This window comes from Epinephelus moara, chromosome 21 (genome assembly GCF_006386435.1).
Source record: "Epinephelus moara isolate mb chromosome 21, YSFRI_EMoa_1.0, whole genome shotgun sequence".
NCBI classification, from domain to species: Eukaryota; Metazoa; Chordata; class Actinopteri; order Perciformes; family Serranidae; genus Epinephelus; species Epinephelus moara.
In genome coordinates this window covers 27,432,909-27,448,503 of record NC_065526.1, presented here as the reverse complement: position 1 = coordinate 27,448,503, position 15,595 = coordinate 27,432,909, and the positions used below count along the sequence as shown (strand labels likewise).

At 40.8% G+C, this 15,595-nt stretch overlaps 1 protein-coding gene across 4 annotated transcripts in view; it reads left to right on the top strand.

The window, feature by feature from the left end:
• The window catches only part of cadm3 (cell adhesion molecule 3), a 100,702-nt gene that overhangs the window by 58,601 nt on the left and 26,506 nt on the right, over positions 1-15,595 (top strand). For all 4 annotated transcript variants that reach the window (XM_050074723.1, XM_050074722.1, XM_050074721.1 and 1 more), the window contains exons 4-5: positions 135-287; positions 7,645-7,782. In XM_050074723.1, coding sequence (XP_049930680.1) covers positions 135-287; positions 7,645-7,782 — 291 coding nt within the window. The remainder of the gene's footprint in view (positions 1-134; positions 288-7,644; positions 7,783-15,595) is intronic.

Below are 15,595 nucleotides of genomic sequence, written 5' to 3'. Positions count from 1 at the left end.
CAGTTAAAGTAAGGAAATAGATAAAATCATTAAAACACACCTTTTACAACCTAAATCTCAAATAATTCATAAAGCAGATCAATTATATATGCACATTTCTAATTATTGATATCCTGTTCCTCTTCCTCCATCAGCGCTGAGAGATAACCGCATCCAGCTGCACCGCTCGACACCCACCGAGCTTTCCATAACCATCGCCGACGTGCAGCTGTCCGACGAGGGCGAGTACACCTGCTCCATCTTCACCATGCCGGTCCGCACCGCCCGAGCCACAGTCACTGTGCTAGGTGGGTCACACAAACACACAGACACACATTGCATATTCACACTATCACACACTGTGCATATTGGGGGAAAGTCTGTCACCATGATGATGCCAAAAACAGGGGTTGCAACTTTTCCAGACCTTGAAATAAACCCTGGACTGTTTCTATCCAGCTGTCATGTATATTAGCATATTCACTTTTTTGATGTTGCTGCTGCTGCTGCAAAAAAGCAGTGTTAAATAGGTTTTCTGGATTTAAAGAAAAGAGAACATACATTTTAAAACTCCATTTACTCTATTAATCCTAACCGTTCTATCTCCTGTCTGTCCATAAAGGAGGATCCCTCTGTGAGGCCATCCTCAGGTTTCTTCAGATTTTTCTTTTCTATTTAGGCTTTTCTGAAAACAGTGTTCTCTGTTCTCACTGAGGCCTAATGGTGCAGAATGACATTCTTGCCTCGTGTTCATACTCAGGCATGTCTCCTTTGAGACTGATTGACGGCTGTACAAATCAGCTTGACTGCAGTCGGTCTTAATTTCTTTCCCAACCTGTGAGAGTGTGACAAATCTAAATGGATGATTTGAAGGTTTTGGCATCTTTTCTTATCGTCTCAGTAGTTGTCACGTTGTTTGTAACAATTTCACATCGATTTTTCAGACGACACACAGAAAACGTAGGCCTATGAAATGACAGAGTAGTTCAACTTAGGAATTATGAGAAAGTGGCTCAAATTCACCTTGATACACCGCTGTGGCGTTGTGCTAGCCTGACCTACCCTGCAGAGTTTACCCTCTCTCCGAGCAGAGTGAAGTTTGACCCTGTGGATGTCCATTGTAAGTGTGACATGTTAGGAGAGGCTGCCTGTTGGCATGAGGCAAAGTATTGCTACTCCAGCAGTTTAGTGTTTCGCTCCCATAAAGTTAGAGGACTTATGAAAGACGGATTAGAAAATAATGTCTGCAATCAATGCAGCGAAGGCTGATTTATCCTGACTTTTAGTCCCCAGTATGGGTAAAGCTGCGAAACGTTGCCCATAATGCAAGCTCATTGCATCTTTTTGTTAGATTCTGTTCTCTCTATGTCATGTAAAACTGCCAATCTGCCGTGTCACACATGAATTCCAAAAAAAGATCATAATAAAGTATCCCTTTTATGGTCTCTGATGTTTTGCACCCTTAGCCTTCCCTGTGATGCCTTCATCTAGTTTGATCCAGATCCTTGCTTACAGCGTTAACCTTTGTGTAAGGTTGTGACCTCATATGACTCTTGTGCGGAGATAAACCGGCTCCACTCATCTCCTTTGAGATGGATGTTATTGCCTATGTGTGATGCTTCCCTGCAGCCTGCAATAAATTGTGGTCATGCTGTCACTGCTGAGTAGGGTCTGTTTATTGATTGGATATTGGGCTAATCGGCTTTGGACACCCACAAACAGTCTTTCAAGTATTGATTTTTACCAGGCAAGTTGTTATTGTTCCTCATTCTGGCCATATTTCCGTGGTTTTACTTGAAGATGAGAACAAAGTATTGGGCTTGGCAATACTTTAATGCACCAACTAATGGCCACACCACACCACAATGGAGACTTACTGTATACATGAGAGAGACAGCTGGTCTAATATTCCTGGGAGGTTGCGGTGGGCAGTTTTACAGCCAATATTTCAGGGCGTATGATGCCACTTTTGAATTGCTGTGTAATGAAATTGAGGCATTCTTTGTGCTGATCACAAAAAAAACTGCATCAACATTTATTCAGTAAATGAGCTTCCATTGCTTAATTTTGCCTGCCTTCTGATATAGACAGAGCATACATGTTTGTGATATTTTGGAGGGGTTTTTCTATATCAATTTTAGATATTTTCTCTGAGCTTTTCTAATTCAATACACAACAATTTGCCAACAAATTCTTGGATGGGAACTGAGCTGCAGAGGGTGTCTGCCTAATTCACTTGGAAAATGCACCAAGTGAAAACGAGATGCTGAAATTTTGATATTTAGGGTGGGGCAGGGTGGCTTAGAACGGCTGTTATGTAGCTGAGAGGCCACATGGTTGTTCCCCAAATTTGGGGTTTGTCAGTCCGCAGCTGTGGTTGTCCTTGAATAAATCATTTTGTTGATATTTACTGAAATGTTTTGGCAGTGCTGCAAAGTATATCGAAAATAATTAAATATAGTTGCTTTGGACAACAGCATGAACAGAACGCCTGAAATGTTAATGTGATGGTGTGTGTGTGTGTGTGTGTGTGTAAGGGGGGGAGGGGAGTATGTGTGTGGAAGCAAGGGTGAAGGCGGGTCTACATTAGCTCCTTAATTTCAAATTAACATGAGAATCACTCCTCCATATCTCTTCCAATTTTGCAGTAATTGTGATTTCAAGCATTTTTTATTCGCTGTAATTGACGGCTGTGACACTGTATTCTGAGTTCAATAAATATTTCATGACCCCTGAGAGGGAGCCAAACCATTAAAAATGTATGGTAAAATGTCTAAAACGCATGGACCCCTATGGGAAAATCAGCCACAGACATCAAGTTTTGGCACCGCAGCATCCATGTGTGTGTGGGTGTTTTATTCTTGTTTTGACATGTGCAAGGTTTTGACAGACACATGCACAAACACACGCGGGCTCACAACTGCTGAGTACGGTCAGTTTTAAATGGTTGTGTGTCTGTTAGTGTAAAATGTGTGGCATGCCTCGCTGCTCTCTCCTGAGCTAAGCAGAGAATAATTTATAATGGCTTTATTCTCTTTTATTCTCCTTGTAGAGGAAAGGGTCTCGACAGGGCTTCTCCAGCCAATTCTATATGTGCAGTATTATTCCCTCATTAATATTCAATGCTACTTTACTGCCAGAGAGCTTCCGCACACAGTGCACTACATCAAATACTGCTACATTAAAAATTGACCACATTTTTATTTTTTTGATCTATACCTTGGTTAGTTCACTGCACTTTATATTGGTACTTCCGTGTCTGTGTCTGTTTGCTTGTCTACCTGCAGGGGAGACACTTTATCTATCTATCTATCTATCTATCTATCTATCTATCTATCTATCTATCTATCTATCTGTTAGGGTTATAAATCACTAGTTTCATTATGGTACAGTATTTTATTGATTCTTTCGGCAATGATATTCGCCGATATCACAAAATCTGCCACAATATAATTTCGATTACATTCAGGGGCTTGCGATTGGTCAGAGATGACATCATTTGCTTTTGGCCATAGAAGATAAAAACAACACAAATAATCGTAAATTATTGTAACTGGTTAAGTGCAGTAAAGTCTACTTTAAACTGACTCCACTAACACATAAAACAGCACACAGAATTGGTTTCTGGCAGAATTTTTGTTTTCATTTTAACCCAAAACATGATCTTTTCCCAAAAATTTCAGGGCTGTCTGGCTTAACGCCCTGAAGGCAAACTTTTCCTAAGAGCCATAAAAGATATCAACAAAATCCTTTAACAAAAGTGTAAAATTCAGCTCAATAATAACTGTCAAGTTTCATAGACAAAAGAATCGTTGTTTGCTAGCCTAGCCTAGCGACAAGTGGACTTTCCCTTTACTCATAGCTTAACAAATTACATGTATTATTTATACTTTAACTTAGTCACCGTTGGTTTAAGTCACTGCATCTCCCGATAGAATAGCACCGTTGGATTTTAGCCTGCGTGCACATTTTATTGCCCCAACACTGTTGAAACACAGCAGCCAATGTTGCCGTGGTGAGAAGTTAGCAGAGTGAGATGCCGGGCCACGCAGGTACATTACGGTTCCTGAGTATTTGAGCTCATAATGGCATTGTGCTTTGTTTGTCTGTCTGACCCGTATTTTCTCAGAAATCCTAAATATTTTCACACTGCTGATTTATTCCTGAGCAAATAACGTTATCTGCATTGTCTTTTCATTGGCTGCTTGCCATTATCTGCCTGGTGCCTGGTATCATCTGGATGTTGCTATGGATCGATGTTTTCACTTTGCGCTGATGATATTGGACCATTAATTACTAATCGATACATTGATCAAGACTGATGGATTGCCACACCCCTTCTATCTATCTATCTATCCATCTATCTATCTAACCTACCTACCAACCTACCTACCTATCTGTCTTTCTCTCTGTCTATCTGTCTTTCTCTCTATCTCTCTAAAATTCTACATTTTTCTGGCCTGAAAAATGTCACAAATTTCAGTAATTGGTACAAAATCTTGTCAGTTTTAATGAAAATATAACAGTTTCCCTCCTGGCTTTCCTTAATGACTTGGTCTCTTCTCACTATCTTTACTTTTCTGTCTAACTCTCCGCTTCCAGTCTTTCAGCTCTCACTCTTTCTTTCTCTGGCCATCTCTCTCTCTCTCTCCTACCTTAGATGGCAAACCAAATGTTCATTATTTTCAAAAGCAGAATGACAGTAAACTCCGCCAACACTTGGAGAAAAGTGCCGCCCACAACGGCTCCAGATGGAGTACGGCAAGAAAAGTTTTTTTTTCACTCTTGCCTTCGACCACGGTGGTGGAGAGTGGATTCTAAAATATTTGGCAGAGTGGATTTGTAGATTCCTTCTCCTGCTTGTGTTGTTTTCTCTTCAACTTGGGCTCCATGTTAAAATAGTAATTAAGCAAAAATGTTCTTATTTTTACTGACTGTGCCGGAATTTGGAAGAACACCTCTGGGAGAGGAAGATACATCATGAGATTTTGGTTTGGCTCAGGGAGTCTTGGTGGCTCACTTGGCTAAAGCCAGTTTGAATCTGACCTTTGGCTGATGTCATCCCTCTGTCCCACTCAGTTTTACTTGCAAACTATCACACAAGGCACCAGTGCCTGAGTCATTCTAACTCCCACCTTGGCTTTTGACTAATGAATTCTGGGAGTCGTATTTAATAATCTCTGCTAAATATAATTTACTTGACATTTTGAACTGACCTGGAGTTCTGAGAATGAACAGTCAGTCTGACTTGAATTGTAGAAATGCCAAGGCTGTCAGACTTAATGCAGAGCTCATTCTGCTGGTTTTAAAGGGATTACTATGGGCAGAAATAAGTGTCACTAGAAACTGAATTTGAATCATTTATATTTGAATTTGATACGCTCAACCTTAATAATTGCATTAAAAATGAATTTCAATCACCTCGTTTGAATTTTTATTGTTTAATTTGAATAATTTTATTGAAAAACTGAATCTAAATAACACATTTGGAAATTGAATTTATCAGTTTTGAACTGAATAAACTCAAAACTGAGTGTAATATTATGAAATCTAATCCAGTTGCTCTGAAACTGTGTTTGATCCTCATTGAAAGTTCAGCACTCTATACTTGCTCGATCAGTTCTCACAATAGAAATTCAGTTCTGGCAATCCAGTTTCACTTGACTCAGACAAACATCCTGATGTTGAGGAAGAGCAATGAGGTACAGATTCACAGAACTCCTTGTCACGTACTATAACGACCATTTTCTCTCAGTGATATCAATGACCAAGAGAGTTGGACTATTTTTCTATCTTTATTCAAGAGTGTGGTCTTTCAGTTTAAAAGCACGACTCATTAATTTCACGTTCCTTGTCTTCGCATTCAAATAGCCCCTGCTTGTGCTTAGGGTTAGGGTTTGGGTCCAACCCTTGCTGCCAGGAGACTACTTCGCCGGGAGGAGAGCGGGCAGCAGTACATTACAGTACGAGAAAAGGAGTTCTGTTATCTGTACTTGACTGCTCTTTGTTGGCATCCGAAAGTGGGTCTCAGTGAACTGAAACGGAATTGCAAGAACCAAATTTTAGTTGCACGAACTGAAAATGGAGGTAAAGAGAGTTGAATTTTCAGTGAGGATCAAATACAGTTTCAGAGCAACTGAATTCAATTTCATGATATCACATTCAGTTTCATGTTTATGAGCATTCAGTTCCAACTAATGAATTCAATTTAAAATTGTGCAGTTCAGACTGATTTTATTAATGCAGTTATTCAAGTTAAACAATAAAACTAAAAATGATGTGATTCATTTTCAGTTCACTGAATTCATGGCATTTCCATGTTCATCTCAGTCGGCAAATGTTGCGATACTTGATATGAGCCACAAGTGCTGTAGGCATGTACAGTTAATGGGGGACTGTATGTGTCTTTTTGCCTCTATATTCAGTTTCTGTTCGCTTCTGCAATGTTTTCAAGTCTTACTAAAAGTGTGGTTCATGTCATGACTGCTGTGCACTTGGAATCTGAACTTTTCATGATGCATTTTTAAAGGAAATTTTAGTCAGACTCAGTATGTTATTGTAAAACTCCCCCGTATTACTAATAGCCCTCTGCAATGAATCACAATTTCAAAAACCCAACATTTGATAGTGCTAATAGATATATGAAACAATCTGAACACGTTTATCAATGATAAGGCATATCTTTATTTGTATAACTAGTGATACACCGATTCAATACGCCAAATTGTTATGTGGCCTGATTCTGATCTTATTAAAGTGAACAGGTTTGGGTACGGACAAGAAATAACTGATCCACACTGAATATAGTTTCTTTGTCAATGTCATTACAAAATGTAATGTTTCCGCTATCAATGCCTGCTGAGCTTTTAGTGCCACAGCAGTCCCTGGCGTCATGTTACTGCTGGATGCAAATGTTCTTTTTAATCAAATTTTATCTTCACAGTTTTTACATGAGCTTATTGATATTTGGCAAATTATTCTCTTGGTTCAATTTAAGAACAAACACTATTTGGTTACAGTTAGGGCGAAATCACGAAATCACATCACCTTTTGTCAGAGACCACAGCTCTAACAGCACTCTTTAGTGTTAAACTCCCACCCTGACCTTCTCCCTAAGAAAATTTGTGATGCTGTAACATTAAGCTACGTCTGCCTTTCCCTCTGAGTCACAGTAGTCATTATTTGCACAGCCGTAAGTGGTCGCTTGCGAGGAAAACATAAAAATATTCTAGTGCATCTGCCCCTTAGTGCTCTGGTGGACACTGATGGGGAGACAGTAGCTTTGATGCTTCTGGAAAGTCGTGGTGAACAGAAGCTTTGCAGTCATTCTGAGCTGCTGTGCAATGACTCTGAACCATTTTTGGGGCAAATCATTGCAAGCCTGCATCATTATTCTTCTCCAAGCTGGTTTCCATCAGAGCTTTCGAAATTGACCTAATAAATTCAAGCTTGTCTGTGATATTGAGGATGGCGTGTCAAATTTTGCTGTTGATATTCATTTTGCTCCAAATTCCACACAGTGCACAACAACTTATGCAATACTTGTTAGCTCAGCCGTTGACCTTTCTTTGATTTTTTTCCCACTTTTTCTGGCTACAAGGTGAGCCCTGCAGCATGGAAGTTCTCTCTCTCTCTAACTCTCTATCTCTTTCTGTGTCTCTCTAGGTGTGCCCGGTAAACCTCAGATCTTGGGCTTTGAGAATCCAGTGCCGGAGGGGGGCAAAGTCACCCTGACCTGCACCAGTGCAGGCAGCAAACCCCCTGCCAGGCTGCGCTGGTTCCGAGATGACCAGGAGCTGGAAGGTGAGAGACACAGGGAGTGTGTGGTTGCTCTGCTCTGTGTGTGTGTGTGTATGTGTGTGTGTGTGTGGGGTCAGAAATTGTGAGTTGGATGTGTCTGTTGTTGTACTCTGGCTTGTACTCATGCTGGATCTGTGTGTGAGTTAAGGAAGCGCATGGGTGTGGTAATGTGTGTGTAGCACAGTGTGTGTGTGTAGCTACAAGGATAGTCCGTAGGAATGTGAGGATGTGGTTTGTGCTTGTGCGTTTGTGTGTATCTCTGTGTGCTCACAGTAAGTGTTTGTGTGATCCTGCAGTAATGACTGTGCATGGGGATTTGTGAATGTGTGTATGTTTGTACACAAGTACGAATTTGTGCCTCATGTATGAGCATTTGTGTGTGTATTTGATTATGTATGTGTGTGAGAGAGTAGCTTGTGTGTGTGAGATCATGCTGCGTGTGTATTGTGTCCTTGCCACGTTGCCTGCTGTCTCTCTGTGTGTCCTAAACCTGTGCCTGCATATGTGTGTGTGCGCAAGTGCTAGAGCTTGCTGCCTGTGTGCGCGAGTGCATGGACATGCTGCGAGTGTGTTTGTGTTTGTGCCCTTCTTTCCAATCATTCCTTCATGTCCTGATCCTGTAAATTTGTGCCTATGCATGTATCCGGGGGTTGTGTATGTGTTTGCTGTTATTGTATTTTGAGTGTGTGTTGATGCAGGGTTTATTTGTGCAAGTGTGTGTGTGTGTGTGTCATCTGTTGAGCTGCAACATATCTGCTACTGGGAGTGACACAACAGAGAGCCAGAGATAGCGTGGGTCGGATCTAGCCGGGGATAACGACAGAATCCTGCAATAAAAGGCAGGGCGGAGGAGAGGATGAAGGGATGAGGTCGAACAGAGAAACAGAGATAGAGAGAGCTTTGCATGAGGTCAGACCGACTGGTTTTTTGTTACAGATAAACGGGAGAAATGAGCGGGGAAGAGAAAGGGAGAGGCAGAGAGAGTGCAGTGAGGATGTCATGAGAGGACAAATTAGCCGGCGTCTTTCTAACAGATAAACTGAAAACCGTGGAGACGATTGGCAGCCTCTGAGTCACACCAGTGGTATTGGCAGTGGTAGCGTTTCTCCAAATTGCGACCATGTTTCCCGTAAACCCCCCTGCCTCTTGTTGCTTCATCAGTCAAAGGTTTTCTGTTTTGCTTTACCGAGCAGAACAAACATGTTGGAAGTGTTGTTTCTGTCACCCTTTTGCTCCTTCCGCCATCTGCCTTCACCAGAAACTCTATAAGCTTTAAAGCTCTGTTTGCACTGGAAGAACAGCGCCCTCTGTCTGCCTGCAAAGCTCTCCAGCAGATGTCCCGCTAAGTCTGTGTAAACTGCAGTGTTCAGACTGGTGGAGCTTATTTGCAGTGGCCTTTTCTACAGTAATTATACCATTATAATACGATGATATAATATGATAATGATTTATTGATGTGAAAATGCTACACTCTACACGGCTTTGTAATGCAAAAATGCCCGTCTTGTGTCCCGATGCCTTGGCAGTGGTAGTGTTTGCTATAATTATGGATTGAAATGAATCAAAAGAATGGACTGAAGCTACAAAGAGAAGGAGGTATGGGAGAGCTGCCCGCCTGAGGACAGATTATCTGGTCTTTTTGTTACTGCTGAACTAAAAGCAGGAGACAGAGGAGTCTGGAGATTGTTGGTTTTTTAGAGAGATTGGATTTTTGTTCAAAGGTTCAGCTCACCTAAAATAAAAAAAAAGATGTATTTTTCCTCTTACCTGTAATGGTATCAGGCAACACAGATAGCTTTGGTTTTATTTGTCCAGATTTTGAGATATCCGTCTCTTGAGATTTCTGCCAGCGATTTCGTATAATGGGGTGAATGCAATGTTGTTTGTAGTGCTCACAACTAGGGCTGCACGATTAATCATTAGGAGATTACAATTTTGATTCGGACACGTTTGTAATCTCATATCTGATGGACAACAATTCTGCCATATTTGCTTTGGGGGGTTGCATATTTAGAATGAAGGCTCATAATTTGTCCCTGCTGCGGCACATACAAATGCATTTCAAGGCTGACAGATTGCTGCTGAACCTACAGTACCACTTCGCCAACAACAAACCAAATAAGCCACAAAGCTTTCTGTGAGGTCAGGCTGGGTCGCTGCAAGGAGCGTCCAATCTTTCATCATGGTTACGTGGGAGGCAGACACAAGCCTAGCCTGCAGCTTTTCTAACGTTTACAAAGCACTGATGTTACTGTAAATGTACGTTAGCTCTACCAGAGATATTTAGGGTTTTCGCTGCCATTATAAACGTATAAATGTGAAAACAGTGTGAAGAGCATTGAGATGAGCTGATGCAGGATGGGACTGTTTGCTAAAGAGATAGCTAGCATAATCCACCACAATAAGGCAGCCGAGCCCTTTGATAACTTTTGCCAACTAGCTAGCCAAAAGTAGAAAGCAGCAACATTACATTATATCACCAGTCATTCTGTCAAAATGCTGGGTCAGAGCTGGTTGTTTGCTAATGTGCAATGATGAGCCCTGATAAAACATGATATCATTACACATAGAACAGTTTGGCTCTATCTCACACAGTCTGTTTGTGGGGACAACCTCAGTAAACTAAGTAGCTTATGCTCTGCTATGCTTGCTGTTGTTACGTTAACAAATTGGGATGAAGCCAGAGTTGACGGCTAAACTTGACTGTCACCAACATCTCAATGTAGACTGTAAAAATACAATATCAGAGTATTGTGAAGTCAATGAATCAACAATTGTATTAGGAAAACTAGTACACATGAATGCACATGTACCAGGGCTGCCCCCTGAAAGTCAGAGATTCAAATCATCAGTTGGAGACCCCTCAGTCAACTAGGATTGCATCAAGTTGAGCCAATGTACGGTCAGTGTACGGTGCAACGTACCTCTGGGGACATTTTGTTCCCCAGATTTAGCTTCAGAGAGATTGTTCTTGACTTTCACGATATTCTTTAGTACAGTAAACTCTGGACAAGATAAAGTGGTGAATTTACAGCTCAAAGCAAATTAAAACGATACAGTCTCTGGCTTTCGTTTGATGTCTAGTGTCGAAAAATAATGCTGTTACACATTTCCAATTCATCGTTAGTGCAGTTAGCTTGTTTGCTTAATTGCGTGAATGCCGTTGTCAGACTGAATGTCCCAATGAGCCCGTTCAAATTTAAAACTTTATAGATTTTTAAATAAATAAATTCTCGAATAGTAGTATTAAACGGCCAAATTCGATTCGACTGACATAATTCGGATTCAGGTCCCGCCGCATATGTTATTTCCGTTTTTCAATCTTTTGCGCAAACTGTTAAAATGCAAGTCTTATCCAAATTATGTTTAGCATGAAACAATCCATCCTCTCAACTCTACTGCTCTCCTTTCTGAACTTATTTCCTCCAACTCCTAGAAACCATTTGTAATACTCTGGGTTGATGATCACTTTTACAGACAAGCAATGCAGTCACCAAAGAAAAGAAAATCTTTCCCTGAGCACAGTGAGAGAACTAACTCTTCTCTAATTCTAATTCTTAGAAAAAAGAATCTGTAATTCTCATATTACCAAGAATCGTGCAGCCCTGCTCACGACTTTGAAAAGTTTTAGTAAAAATGTATTTGCAGCACTCTGTCTTTCCAGGAAAAGAAAATGTTTTAATTACTCTGTGCAAGCTGCACACCATGGTGTGAACAGTTTTTATAGGAACTACCTCTTCTGAAGAAATAGTCCTATCCCCCGGTATTATGTGTATATTGAACATATTTACATACAGTGCCGCTGCAGAGAGCAGCGTGCGCTTTGTGTGGCAAAATGAAAGGTAATATTGTGGAGGTGTGGGAGCTAAATGGGCTTTTTTTAACCATACCTTAAAGGGGCACTGCAGCAAATTAGTATGCACATCCACAAAGTTAAGGAGTGCACAAGAGCTGTTCCTCTTTTTAAAAGGAATGGTCAAAATTTATCAAAGGCTTTTTCCTGCCTGGTATGGGTTAGGCTCTAAAAACTTTGGATTCATGAATTTCCCATAATACAACTTGACAGCATCTTTCATGAGACCATCCCTGTCTGGTAAAGCTCCATGTCTCTGAAAAACCCATGCTTCAGTTTATAACACAGGCTTTTTGTTAAAAAAGTTGTAGAGTCTCCAATACATCACAGGGTTGTTTTCTCAGACTTTGGAAAATGCCCTGCAGAGTCACAGAAGACATATAACTGTTTTCACAGGCTGAGTAGTACTCCTCACAACTTTGTGCTCCTTTAACCGTAGTTTATAAGACATAACCAGGATTTTTACCCACTACCATACAATATTGCAGAAATAAATAACTTGGTGCCAAAAGTGTTGGCAGTGAATGTAAAAAAAAACCAGTTAAACATCATCTAGGGTTTTGCTGAATCAATGGTCCTGTCTGGGAGCAGAGTTGCAGCCAAAGGAACAGGGACACTGGCTGTGTTATTTGGGTGAACCGACCCTTTAAAATACTGGGCGAACAGAGAAAATAGAGAGACAGACAGATAGCGATTTGAAGGAGATCAACTCGATGTGAATGATGATGTGTTCGAGGCCTTGCCCAGCCGTCCTGACACCGCACAACACCAATCAGTCATTGCTGGAATGGCACACACACTCTTTCTCTCTCACACACACACACACACACACACACACACCTTCGGTTTAACACACAAACACTAGTAATGGACAGATGATAATCACACACACACACACACACACACACAGTCACACAGTGCTCATCTCCGGCTAGATAGCGCAAGAGCACTACGGGTCAGCGTGCTATTATTACAGCTTCTCATTCATGCAGTTATAGCTTGTGCTGAAGTGTGTGTGTGTGTGTGTGTATTGGAAAGATGAGCCCATAGACTGCTGCTCACCACTGCTTCTCTGACAGCTTCTCTGACAGTAAAAAGAAAGAAGTAGAGAAGGAAAGAGCGAGAAGGGAACGAGGGCGACACAGATGTAGAGAGAGTGTGTGTGTGTGTGTGTGTGTGTGTGTGAGGGAGAGAGAGACGCCTTGTATCAAGAAAGTGACAGTGAGGGACTGCCGAGAAAACAGAGAACAGAGAGGGAGTGAGTGAATAAGCGAGTGTGTGTGTGTGTGTGTGTGTGTGTGTGTGTGTGTGTGTGTGTGTGTGCGCATAAAAATAGACGGAGCGACTGCGAGGATACTGAGACACTGATGGAAGCTGCAAAGAGAGAGACTGACGGAGAAAGAGAGAGCAGAGGGGGAATTAAGAAAACCACAGAAGAAGAAGCGAGGCGGCTTTGTGGCTGAGTGGGAGCGCAGACTGGGGGGAGAGGATGAAGCAAAGGGGGACCAGTTTTAAAGAAGAGGGGACTGGAGAGCGCAACAGGAGAGAGGGGAGAAGAAGGAGGGAAGGCTGACGAAATGGAGAGAGAAATCCGGAAAGAGGATTTAGATAGAGAGTGGAGAAGGGAGGGGGGAGATGGAGAGCAAGTGAGTGCGGGAAAGGGAGTGGTAATTGAGAAGAATGAAAGGCTAAGAGCTTTGAAGACTGTATTAGTTGTACTGTGTGAAAGGGCTGTGGATCATTTAGTGACATCGATGTATTGGATTGGGGATAATGGGGATTTATGATGGCACTTAAGGCCATACAGGCTGAATACCGGCCCAAATTGTCATAATGCAGGACGTGGGGCGGATGGCTTGGGGTACATGGGCGTGTGTCCGTATGGAGCAACGTGACGTAAGAGACGAGATGGAGAGAGGCATTAGAGAAAGAGGCAGTGGTGGAAGAAGTATTGCGATCCTTAGAAAAGCAGCAAAGCAATGTAAAAAAAATCCTCTTCACAAGTAAAAGTACTGCATTAAAATGTGTGCTTCAAATTACAGAATCTACAGTGTTTGCACCAAGTATTAAAAGTACTAATTTTGCACAATGTTTCCTCTGAGATTGCTTTATTATATAAAACCTGTGATTTGCAGCTCAAAGAATGCCAGAAAGTCGCTTTGAAAGGAGGTTGGGGTAAAATGTGTGACAGGGAAGATTTGCAAATTAAGTGTTAATAGAAGAAAGTTAAGTGTTGACAGTTCACACATAGTGCAAATTCATCTTGACACTCTTTGAGAATGAAATAAATTCAAGTCAGTCAGTCACAGCACTTGGAAAATGGAACAAATGTAGGGCTGCAACTCATGCTATTTATCATTTTCTATTAAAAAGTCACATAATTTTTGGTTCATTGAAAATCATTTATTCTATAAAACAAATGACCATCACAATTCGCCAAAGTTCTAAACTGTGAATTGTTTGTTTTAGTCCTACCATTCGTCCAGAGTCACAGAAAATTAGAATTTGCAGTGATATGAAATGAGGAAAAACAGAAATGTATTACCTTTGAGAAGCTGGTGCCAGCAAAGCATTGACATTTTGCTTGTTAATTAAGAAAACATAATCTGTTGGGGGGTTTCTTGCCGTGTTAATTAATTGACTAATCATTTCAAGACTAATTATTATGACAGACGCACTAATACATAAGCAGAATTCATTGTTGTAGGTGGTTGAAATTTTTAACAACTTTATAAAACTTTGTAAAGCACATCTTCCAAGATGCACATGTATTTTGCTTTCAAAATCTTAATCTATAAAGTAACTAGGGACTTTAACTGTAGAATAAATGCAGTGAAGTCAAAAAGTACATTGTAAACATCTGAAATGTTGTGATGTAAAGTAGAGGCAGCAGAGAAAAGAGTTACTATATCTCAAAATGTTACTTAAGTACAACACTTGAGTGAATGTACTTGGTCACCTCCACCACCGGAGGTACTGTAGGTCAAGAGGAGACAGACATAGTAAGACGGAAGCAAAATACGTCCCAACAGCTACAATCACCCGGTAATCCCGTATCAGGGCTACTTAACTCTCTTTCCAAATTAGATGACCTCATATGAACGCTCAAATCAGGCTTGAGTACTTTCACTGGACTTAATCTGATTCAAGCTTAAAAGTGATGAGTTTTGATTATTTTAAAACCTCGCCTCTTATTCAGTAAAGGGCTTCTGCTGAGCATGCACGGTGGTGTTAAGCCATGCATTGCTGTCTATTCATAGTTACACTTTTTCACACCTCGGAGATGCCAAGTAGAACCAGAGTCTTCTACTTTTGGCTGCAGAGCAGCTTCACTGGAGGAGCTGGGGGTTAAGCGCCTTGTTCAGCTGGCAAAGTTTTTGAATAATGAGGAGTTTTACCCACTGATTCACTCGACCTTTGCAAAGTGGTCCATCTGGTCTTCTTTTATATCATTTTTTAACCACAATCAGGATGAAAGTTTGATTATAGATTCATTATCTTAATAATTTTAGGGTTTTGTCCAGAAAATGTCAATGTACAGTGAAAAATGCCCATTACAAATGACTTTAAATGCCTTGTTTTGTCTGACCAACAGTCAGAGATATTCAATAAAAGCAGTAAAACATCACATTGGAAAAGGTCTTCAGTTTCGTTACTTTATCTCGCAGCAATAATAAACAGAGATGAGCTGCAAATACTAACTTATGAGAAGCAGAACCCTGCTAATGACTGGCCTTTTTACTCGATAAATGTCTTGAAACTATAAATTGATTAAGGAAACCTGTTGATAACATAACATGGACTTAGCAAAGATTGCAAATAGAAAAGATAAGATAATCCTTTACTGGTTCCTGAGGGCAAATTCAGTTGTTCAAAAGTTGTACTGTAATAAATCCTTTATTAGTAATCCTTTATTATTTACTGCATTAGAATATTTTTTGAATTAAAAAAAGGGTCATTAGG